The sequence below is a fragment of the Chenopodium album genome, chromosome 10 (genome assembly GCF_948465745.1).
Source record: "Chenopodium album chromosome 10, dcCheAlbu1.1, whole genome shotgun sequence".
NCBI lineage: Eukaryota > Viridiplantae > Streptophyta > Magnoliopsida > Caryophyllales > Amaranthaceae > Chenopodium > Chenopodium album.
The window spans coordinates 8086651-8097966 of NC_137843.1; the positions used below are offsets into that span (position 1 = coordinate 8086651).

Below are 11316 nucleotides of genomic sequence, written 5' to 3' on the forward strand. Positions count from 1 at the left end.
TTTTACGCTGTGTGCACTAGTACGGTAAGCAATTTTTCTTAGAAAATGGGGATCAGATTTATCAGAATATATATAAAAATTTGAAGAAACATTTTGGTTTTACTTCACTATGTTGATGGTTTCCTGCAAATAATTTGGTTTTATTTCACTATTTTGATGTAATTCCTTTATAAGTATTCCCTTTGTATTCAACTATCTTACTAAGAAAATTTTAAGACCATAAAATGGAAATTACAATCATTTTGTTAAAAAAAAAATATTATCCTTGCAACTTATTCACATTTTAACCAGATATAATATGTAGATGTCATTTGGTATTTAGTACTACTGAAATTTGACAACACTTATGCGCATATATTAAAAAAAGTAAAAATAAAAATAAATTCTTGACAGGAGTAAACAACACATAATAATTGGCTTTAGCACAAATTAATGATACAATTATGGCATAATTTTAAAGGGCTGAAGATTACAACATCAGGGACATTTTTTGGCGAGTAATGTAATGTGTATATACAGCACAATCAAAGGACTTAAAGAATTTTTAATTGGAGTTTGGCATGGCCAACCCTTTCTTTGTGCCTTTCAAACAAGTCTTGAAGCGCCTCAACGTACTGGCTATGAATTTCCGAAATCTACCAAAATGTGGAAGAAATATCTGTTAAAAAAGGATGAAATCCACAAAGGAAATCCACATTTTTATAGCCAATCGCTTAGGACCAGGCACGTAAAGGGACCGGAATGAGGAATCTAAGGAAGATCTATTGCAGAACTCAGGCTATTGACTAGTGGTGGGCATGGGCCGTGCCGGGCCTGCCGTGGGCCGTGCCTAGGCGGGCCATGAACAGTGTCGTGCCGGGCCGTGCCGGCCCACGGTGGAGGCGGGCCGTGCCGTGCCGTGCCGGCCTTCAAGGTTTCCCTGTCCACGGCACGGCACGGCCCACCGTGCCGGTCGTGCCGTGCCGGGCCGCCCGTCGTGCCGGCCACCGTGCCGGCCCACGGTGGAGGCGGGCCGTGCCGGCCCACGGCTTACCCTTTTTTCTTTTTTTTTTTAAAAAAAAAATTAAAAAAAACTTTAAAAAAACTTGAATTTTTTTTATGAAAGAAAAAATTGAATTGAATAATTATACAATTTAATATTTGAATTTAATAATTATTAAATTTTTTATGGAGTTAAGTTATATTAAATATTGTTTAAATTATATTAATATTTATTGTTCATTCATAATTTACTATATATCATATTATTCATATAACTATATAAGTATTAGACAAAAATTAAATAACAATATAACATATTCCATAAAATTAAAAGTTGAAAAAATTCATTCATAAAAATTTATTAAGTAAAAGATAATATGAAGTACAAGTGTACAACTAACAATAATTGATGAATAACTTATTTTGTTATTTTATTATACGGCTAATGTTAATAGAGTACATAGCCAACATAGGAAATACTAACATTTTCACTAATTAATAGAGTACATAGGAAATACTAGAATTTTCGCTAATTAATATTAATTCTCGAGTTGTTGGTAATCTTCAATCAAGGTCTTCATTATCTTCTTCGTCTTCATTTTCGGCTTCATGTTCACTAGCTAATGCGGAGGAGCTAGTTGAACCAGAACGATCGGAACCATCGATGTTGTCGTTGGCCGTAAAAGTACGATCTTGGATGCGTTCTTGGGCATCCATCCAATCCTTCAAGCAAACACACATTTCTAGTGTTTCGGGCTTCAAACTTGTTCTTCTATCGTCTAGAACCCTTCCCGAAGCACTAAAAGCTCGTTCCGAGGCAACGGAGGAGGCTTGGATGCTGAAAATATCACGTGCCATTGCCGCCAAAATTGGATGCTTTGTGCTTTGGGATTTCCACCAATCTAGGATGTCCATCCCCAACCTCGAATCTTCGTCCAAGCCTTTCATGAAGTCGTAGTTTAAGTACATTTGCAACTCCGAAACATCGCTTTGTGTTCGCCTTGATGATGATCCACTACCTGAAAACTTAGATAACATGTTAGCAGCTTGGGCCGCCAAACTTTTGCCCGTTTTACTTACGCTTTTGGATGTTTGAGAAGGGGCAAAATGAGTGACGGTTCCATATTTAGATTCATAAACTCTATATAACTCAAAAAATTTATCTTTCACATGATTTTTATATTGTTCGACACCATCACCGAGTTGCATGCATTCATAGTAAATATTGGAGGGAAAAAACAAGAGCAGCGCCAGTTTATAGCCGTTAGCCCGCGGGCCGTGCCTGCGGGCCGTGCCTGCGGGCCGTGCCTGCGGGCCGTGCCTGCGGGCCGTGCCTGCGGGCCGTGCCTGCGGGCCGTGCCACGGGCTATTGGCCGGGCTCGTGCCGTGCCGGGCCACTTTTGGATTTTTTTTCACCGCAGCCCGCACGAGGCACGAGGGGCGTGCCATCGTGCCGGGCCGGGCCTACCGTCGGGCCGGGCCGTGCCGGGCCATCCTCGTGCCGTGCCCGGGCCGCCCGCGTGCTGACCCGGCCCATGCCCAGCTCTACTATTGACCATTAAAATAGCACCAAGTATTACTCATACTTATAAGTGACTACATTTGTTCATTGCTTTGTATTACTGTTATTTGGATTCAACATGTGTGATTGTGTGGGAGCTGCAAGCTAAAATTCAATATCAATCCAATGTGTTACCTAGCAAAGAGAGATTTCTTGGGGGGGAACATTTTTATCATGGCCACAGTGAACAAAAAAAAAAAAACATTGATGATTTTGGAATGCAATAGAACCCATACCTCTTCTGCAGTGGGCTGTGGATTCTGCTTAACATCAATTGGTCGACCAACCACCACATGCATTGGAACCCGATAAGGTAGAGGAGAACTGCAAGTATAATTAAAACTTGATTATGAGAAAGCAGAGCAAAATATTACACAGTGATAGATCTGGATATCAGCCAGTCCACAAGAAGATATTAAGCAATAAACAACATAATAATTCGTCATAGCTAGATCCTTCCTCAAAAATATAGACGTATCAGATTCTCAACTAAGGCCTTGAACTTTCCATTACCCTTACACCATTCGTAATTATAGTTCTCCTTTTGCACAGTTACCAAGATTGAATTCTGGCTGATACTTAACCATCCCTAACCATCAACATTGTCACATAATCCAGAAAGAAGCTGATCTAAGTCTTTGTTTCATATCCCCAAAACATTATAGTTTTTGGGATTCTAGTAGAGCATTTTCCAGAGCTGTTATCCCAGATTCGAAACATGCTACTGTGCTAAATTGCTAGTCTGCAAGTGATACTATCCCAGGTCAACTAGCATTACTCTTCACAAACGTATATCTGTTCCACATCACTTATTCGGACTTATCATTCTCCGCTGTCACTAAAAGAAGCAAACAACATTTGACTTAAACTTGGGGATGTAAGTCCCCCTAATCCCTCTTTCATCATCGAGAATGCTGGGAAGTATAGATAATAGGATGTTGGTTTCCCACATAGAATTTCTCTATAGCTACAAAAGCAACCAAGGACACTTGCAGAAATTGTGAATCTGCAATGGAAGGAGACAAAGAAGTGCCACCCTTAACCACTTATAATTCCCTTTTGGAGCCCAGGTAAGGGCCATTGACCTGAGAATTTTATCAATGTATACATAAATTTTCCATTAAACTAAGAAAATAAACAAAGTTTAGAACTTACCCAAAAAGTCCCCAGAAAAATATAGGGGTGAACCTTATAGCTCTGGAGAATTGCAAGAACAATTCTCCACTGGGCTTCCACCATTTATAGGCTTGTGACTGCGAAAAAATGTAGACAATACATTACTACTTTATAACTCATTATAGACTATAAAATAATGTTCTTTCTTATAAAACTTGAGCTGTAAATTTTAGCAGAGTACACCGTTTGTGAACAACACAGCACCTGACCAAAGCTGAAAACTGGAACCACTGGGGAGCCCATTTCCAAAGCTAGGCGAACAAATCCTTTCCTGTTCTTAAGAAAAATGACCTGAAACAATGAAAGTAGACAAAGCTAAGCTATCACTAAAATCTAGCAAGCAACGACTGAGCCGGAAATGAAAAGGAGCAATACGAAGCTCATCAAGTTACTATAAGGAGAGAGTCCTCCTCCAATAGAATTTGGGCATGACAAGCACACAACCAATATCACAAATAACAATCACAGAATACGTAGCATGCAGAACAATACCTCAGAGCCATGTTCCATATGAAATGTCTCTTGTACTCCACCAGGTACTATGATGCAACTATAACCTGAAGACAGGCAAGCTTTAAAATTCTTTCTAGTTGCTGGAGATAGGCCCAACCATGTCCATATATGCCTCAAAAATGGAGTGTAGAAAACCTACAAAACAGAACGAGATAAGATGCTGAAAGGAAAAGGCACAAGAAGGTGACAAAGTCAGAGGTGGAGGACTTACAGCAGAACTAGCAAGGACCTTAATTTTTGAGAAAGGCATAAAACCCGTGAGATCAGCAAGCGCAACAACACCAATCGGCAAAACCGAGTGTGGCTCATAGCCAAAAACTGCATATAGCATGCCACATAACATTAAGTTTGATGCCTTAAAAGGGAGAACTTTGTTGCACAAGCAATTGAACTCGGTCCAACACTACACAGCAAACAATGTGTCATAACAACCATAATCATTGAAAGTCAAACTTTCTCTTTTCAATATGAAATCCAATATCTATGTCACGCTTTTTAATACTACAAAATAACCTTGCTTCTCAACATTTACAACAACTGAAAACAAAATAGGACATACAATTCCTAACTCCCTTAACAACTAGTATAGCACACATTATCCTATTTCGATACACGAATTTCCTTAATTAAACTATACTGATTAAATCCAAAATTAGTAAAACTTGACAAAATTGGAAACATAAGTTTTAAGCAAAAAATATTAAAAATTTCTCCTTATTCACTCAACAAAATCTCAAACAAATTCCACAATTAATTATAAATTTTCAAGCAAAGTATGTTTTTCTGCCTATTAATTAGCTCAAATAATGAGAAAATAGCATAAAAATGAAGTTACCATAAGCTCGATTTCGATCAAAGGCATTATAATCTTCAACATGAAGTGTAATCGGAAAATAACCACAAGCATGTTTACATATAAACCTGAAAAATGACCAAAATTCATCAAATTCCACAAAATTCAAGCTCAAAATCTTGAATCTCAAATCGAAGCAAAAATTAACAATTTACCTAGCTAATTTCCGCCCAAATTTGTCCTTCTCATTGATCGGAATTACGATTAATATTAATAACACACAACAAACCCTAAAAATTCACAAAAACAAACACAAAATCAATCATAAATCAACTTCAAATTAAGGAAAAAAAAAATCAAAATGAAGATAAGAGTAGAATACGAACGTTAAGGCTTTAGAAAGAGAGAGAAAGAGGAAAGAAGATAAAACAATGCCGACATAGAAATGAATAGCACCAAGCCAAATTGCGACGGCGAGAAACGTGTGAAACGTGGAGTCGCTTTTTCCGGTGAACGTCGTAATTTCCGACGGAGTTGATGAGGTGAGTGGTTTCTCTCTCTTCGTTTCTGACACCTCCATTATTACTCTCTTACTTGCAGGGTACAACTTTGATTTCTCTCTCTAAAAAATTGAATAAATATAATTTATAAAATATTGAAAAGAAAAAAGTGTTGAACTTTTTTGGAAAAAATTGATTGAAAAATGTAGATGTAGAAAGTTCTGGAGAAGTGAAAGTGAAAGAGGAATGACCGAAAGATAGGTGTTTGTTTGTATTTATAGCGTTTGATGAGACGCAAACTAGTTTAGAATTTTATTCACGATCGATTCATGGATATGCCACGTTTTTGTTTTATTTGGATTTTGTTATACGTGACTATATTTTATCGGATTAATTGCTTTTAAGGGTCTGTTCATATTTACTGAATTGAGCTGAACTGAACTGAACTGATTGGAGCTGAACTGAACTGATTGGAACTGAAATGAATATTTTATGTGAGAGGGAAATTAAGAGCTGAACTGAACTGAAGTGAACTGATTAGAACTGAAGTGAACTGAAATTAAGTAAATGTGAACAGGCCCTAAGTGTTTTATCGGATTAATCCTACACTGATTATCCGACTCAACCTAGCAAGGTGGGTTTCTTCAGAGATGAGGAGGATATGAAGAAAGTAAGAAACCAACTAATTAAATGTTGGTAGTTGGTATAGTAGCATTGGGGCTGCATTTGTAAGGAAAGATTGTGTGTTGATTTCCTGAATAATAATTGAGAAGGAATTGGAATCTAATCACCTAAAATTCAGTATCGAATCCAAATTAGTCTAAAAAGTAAACTGGATGGAAACACCAAAAAAGAAAGTAAGAAACCCCACCCTTAACTCCTTAAAGACTTAACTATGTTAAGGTAATATACCCTATATGATTCTTCTGAGATTTTATCTAACGAGCTAGTGAGCTACAAAAAGACTATACCTCGCACAAGTTATCTTTACTCAACATAGCAAGATATGGAGTAGGTTTCTTAAGAGGGGAAACTTACCCTTAAAGTAATTCCTTATCCCCCATGGCTTTAATATGTTATTATCCCACAAACACAGATGGTTGTATGTTTGTATCATATATATATTTCTGCCTTTCTTTCTAATTGCAAGGTTACAACATTCGAAAATTTACACTATTCATATACACTCATTTGATCGTATGTTTGTGATTTATAAGCTGGAAAAAAATATAACTATGTAAGAACTTTTAAATTAATCTTGATATATACTTTTAAAATTATCAAGTTTATATAATTTTATTCAGATATGTAAGTTATAAAATGTATATTGACAAACGTAAAACAATCTTTAACCTATGATTAAAACATTCTTCCTTCGTTTTTATATAGTTCCAACCCAGTTTGACTTTTACACTCTGCAGTGTTTTATTTTGACTAGTTAAAGATATTAACAATTCAAAACATGTATCGACAAACGTGAAAGAAAAGTGCTGCAACTAAAAATAATAATAATAATAATAATAATATAAAAACAAAATGAAATAGACAAAAAATGAGTAAAATCAAAATAGATAGGAGACAATAATTCAAGTATGCAGTGACGTAGTATAGTGGTTGGGACAATTAATTTAATTAAAAATACAAGTACTCCATAGCTTTTATTGGCTCAAATGTGGGTGTCGGTTTCACAGGAGTGAGTGACAGGACGTCGTTGGGCCTTTAGAATAGGTGATGTTGATGGCATGCTTTACGGTTACTGCTTAGGCCCATTACTCGACTTGTATGGTTTTGGTACACTATTAGGGACCTGCTGTTTTGCTCCACTTACTTTGATTTTGTAGTATTCTTGTTTTCATTTTGCCTCAATGCTTTAGATACGTCAAAACTCAAATAGGCAATGCTAAGTTTATGTATTCAAAATGAAATATTTACTTATTTACGGGGTTTTAAACATATGTATATCTCCAAAAAATTTACGGGAGTTTAAACACATGTACATCTCCAAAAAAAATTAGAGACGGTCTTATAACTTTATGTATCTACATAGACTAATTACGAGTATAAAACTTTCATACGTTTATGTAGTATATATAAAACCTCAAGGAATTACATATAATAGAGATGTAGTAGTAGTGCGTAATATGTTATTACAAATACAACAAATATATTGTTTAAGTGTGGATTAAATATTCAGTCATATTGATTTCATCATTAGATAAATGGGCAAATGGCAACACCATTTTAATGTGAAAATTGATTACTTGCCTAGGTATTCCAGGTCTTATAATTATCGTATGGCAAGCATAACATTAAGCAAAATTCTATGGAGTATAAAACAAACTCTATCAAATAAGATAATATCAAAAATTAGTAGAGCCGGTTTGTATATTTATGTTACGTGTATATATTTGGCAAATTTGGTAAGTTTATCTTATTAGGAGTTTTAGGCAAGTTGGGTTACATTTTGTATTGTGTATATATATATGTGATTAATATCAATACAAAGGTTAAGCCATTTTCTCCACAATATTGTTGAGTTTAACATGGTATCAAGCCTCTCTAATTTCTAGAGAAATTTTCGATCTTGGTTTGTTCTTCAATTTATTTTCAGAAATTAAGGCTTCAATTTCTTGTAATTTGGTGATTTTTGGTGAAGTTCGGTGATATTGTGGTTCCACAGCTCGTATCACAGTTTATTGTTGAGCCGGTTTGGTGTATTTATTTGATTTTGGTTCGTGTGGTTGGTTTCATAGCTCATTTTTCCGTTTCTTATTGAGCTAGTTTGGTAATTTATTTGATTTTGGTGTTCGTGGTTTCATAGCTCATATTTACATTTCTTATTGAGCTAGTTTGGTGATTTGTTTGATTTTGGTGCGTGTGGTTCGTGCTCCATTGTGTTTACTGGGTTTTTGCTATCGTTTGAGTTAGTTTGTTGATTGAGCTAGATTGGTGTTCTCTTTCAATGGGGGCTCAATCTAATCGTGCATTTGAGCATATTACCGATGCAGATCGTAGGAGTGCTCCTACTATCACCGAAGAGCAATGGAAAGATCTTCTAGCTGTCGTTCAGCGCTCGAGTTCTTCGTCTAATCGCACCTATAATTCTGTTGTTGGCTCATTGATACTGGAGCTTCAAATCATATGTCTGACAATATTGACTTATTTACCAATTTATCTGATATTTCATCTCCTGTTAGTTTGCCTAATGAGAAGAGCACCACTGCTACAAAAGAAGGGAGAGTTATTCTGTCTGATAATTTAACTCTTGATAATGTTCTTTATGTTCTTTATGTTCATGCTCTTAAATGCAACTTGTTGTCTATGTCTCAGTTGTTAGAAAAACGGTGTTATTTTGTTATGTTCACTGACAAGATATGCATTATTCAGGACTGTAGTTTGAGGAACCTGATTGGAGTGAGGGAGCAGTGTGATGGGGTCTATATTTTTCGTTCGCTTCGTGCTCGGAATCCTCAGGCTAAAAAAGTGGTGATTTCATATGCGAGTTTGTTATGGCACAAACGTCTTGGTCATCCATCGATGCAAGTGGTTAGTTCTCTTCCGGGAGTTTCTCGTAGTACTCATGGTCATAGTAGTTCTTATGGTTGTTCGTTTGATTGTGATATTTGTTTTATGGGGAAGCAACCCCACAACTCTTTTCCATTGAGTACGAATAGAGCGTTTGGTGTATTTGATTTGATTCATTGTGATATTTGGGGTCCGAATAAGATTTTGTCTAGTTGTGATGCTCGGTATTTTCTTACCATTGTTAATGATTTTTCGCGTTCAACTTGGATGTTCTTAATGGTTGGAAAATATGAAGCTTCTCAGTTAGTTCGTGAGTTTTGTGCTATATCTAGGACTCAATTTGGCCGTAAGGTCAAGGTGGTTCGTAGTGATAATAGTCAGGAGTTTATCAGTTTGGGTTCTTTCTTTGCTAAAAAAGGCATTTTGCATCAAACGTTGTTTGTTGATACGGCTCAACAGAATGGTATAGTTCAGCGTAAACATCGTCACATTTTAAATGTGGCACGAGCTCTTCAATTTCAGGCAAAGTTGCCCAAGTATTTTTGGGGTGAGTGTGTTATGACTGCGGTGCATCTCATTAATCGCACACCGACTCCGGTTTTGAAAGGTAAAACTCCTCATGATTTGGTCAGTCACCTTCATATGATAGTTTGCGAGTTTTTGGTTGCCTTGCTTATGCTGCGAATCATCCCCGTATTAAAGATAAGTTTGATTCTCGTTCCCGAAAATGTATTTTTGTTGGTTATCCTCACGGAAAGAAGGGTTGGCGTCTTTATGATTTAGAGACCAATGAATTTTTTGTTAGTCGGGATGTTCAATTTTTTGAGGATAAATACCCATATCTTGAGTCACTTCCGGATGAGCGGAGACTCTTGTGGGAACGATATTTTGCAAATCCCCCAGTGTGGGATGATGATGATGATGTATTTTTTTGGGACGTAAGTTGGTGTTCAAGGAGAGGGAGAAGCGTCCGAAATAGCCCACCCCGCAACCGGGTTGCGGGAGCGGCTGCCCAGCCGCAACCAGGCTGTGGAGCAGCCTGCTTCGCTGCCTTCTTCCCCCCGGCAGACTTGCCCGCAGGCAGGCTACGGCAGCCCGCCCCAGCCGCGACCAGGCTGCGGAGCGGCCTGGACAGACAACAGCCCCGCAGCAGCAGGCCGCGGACAGGCTGCAACAGCAGCCCTCCAGCCACGGGCTGGCCGTGGAGGGTTCTGCCACCTCTTTTTCTTCGCCCGTTTTGTCTTCTTCTTCGCCTAATTCCTCAATTCGTGTGTCTAAAGAGGATGGTTCTCGGGTTTGGTCTAGTAGTGTTCTGGAGCAAGAAATAGTTGGTGAAGATATTGTGATTTCGTCGGAATATTTGAGGGGGAGTTCGTCAGATAATTTGGGTCGTGGTCATCGCGAAAAAGTCCTTCGTGGCATCGTAATTATGTTACTCATACCATCATCACTGAAAATTTAGACCCCGCCACATCAACTGTCGTCCCTGCTCAATCACATTACTCAGGTAAACCTTTCCCTATAGCTTGTCATGTTGAATATAATCGTTTTTCTATGAGGCACGGGTGTTTTCTGGCGAAAATCACTAAGGGAAAGAAACCGTCTTCATTCAAAGAGGCGGTTAAAGACGTCGGATGGCGTAAGGCGATGCAAGATGAGATTGACGCTTTAGAGCGTAATTGCACATGGATCGTTGAGGACCTTCCTCCCGGCAAGAGGGCTATTGGTAGTGGTTGGGTATACAAGATCAATTACACCAACAAATCGAAGGTGGAACGTCTCAAGGCTCGTTTAGTTGTTCATGGCAACCGACAGGTTGAAGGTGTTGATTATAATGAGACGTTTACTCCTGTTGCAAAGATGGGTACGGTACGTATTTTATTAGCTGTTGTTGTATCTTTGAATTGGGAGTTACATCAGATGGATGTTCATAATGCTTTTCTTCATGGTGATATGGATGAAGAAGTGTATATGCAGTTTCCTCTAGGGTATGGTACTCCAACACCTGGCAAAGTTTACAGGTTGCGGAAGTCTATGGCTTGAAACAAGCCCCGAGACAGTGGTTTTCAAAGTTGTCTAGTGCTCTGAGAGCTTTTGGGTTTAAAAACTCATATGTTGATTACTCTCTATTTAGTTATGTACAAGGCAGTGTCTCTTTGCATGTCCTTGTATATGTCGATGACTTGATTATTCCAGGCTCCTCTCATGATGCTATTGTTCGGTTCAAAGCCTATTTTTGCAAATGTTTCTATATGAAGGATTTGGGT

General features: G+C 37.8%; 1 protein-coding gene across 2 annotated transcripts; it reads right to left on the minus strand.

The window, feature by feature from the left end:
* Positions 1-414: 414 nt before the first annotated feature.
* On the minus strand, positions 415-5706 carry LOC145563389 (diacylglycerol O-acyltransferase 2-like). Of its 2 annotated transcripts, none has more exons than XM_081623835.1 (9): positions 5411-5693; positions 5240-5314; positions 5067-5152; positions 4443-4549; positions 4211-4366; positions 3923-4009; positions 3698-3795; positions 2779-2866; positions 415-635 (listed from the first exon to the last, which is right to left on the minus strand). In XM_081623835.1, exons 1-9 carry the CDS (start codon positions 5602-5604, stop codon positions 534-536), a joined length of 993 nt encoding a protein of 330 aa, XP_081479961.1. In that variant the 5' UTR covers positions 5605-5693; the 3' UTR covers positions 415-533. The 2 variants fall into 2 exon arrangements, with proteins under 2 accessions (XP_081479961.1, XP_081479962.1); XM_081623836.1 differs by lacking the exon at positions 415-635 and adding an exon at positions 1388-2000 and having other exon boundaries at positions 5411-5706.
* Positions 5707-11316: the final 5610 nt, after the last annotated feature.

Excerpts from the sequence above, each read along its gene's own strand:
- LOC145563389 (XM_081623835.1), bottom strand. The coding sequence starts at position 5,604 with ATGGAGGTGTCAGAAACGAAGAGAGAGAAACCACTCACCTCATCAACT. Across the intron at positions 4,010-4,210 it reads ATATGGAACATGGCTCTGAG|GTCATTTTTCTTAAGAACAG; the intron begins GTATTGTTCTGC and ends TCATTGTTTCAG. Across the intron at positions 636-2,778 it reads CACAGCCCACTGCAGAAGAG|ATTTCGGAAATTCATAGCCA; the intron begins GTATGGGTTCTA and ends ACATTTTGGTAG.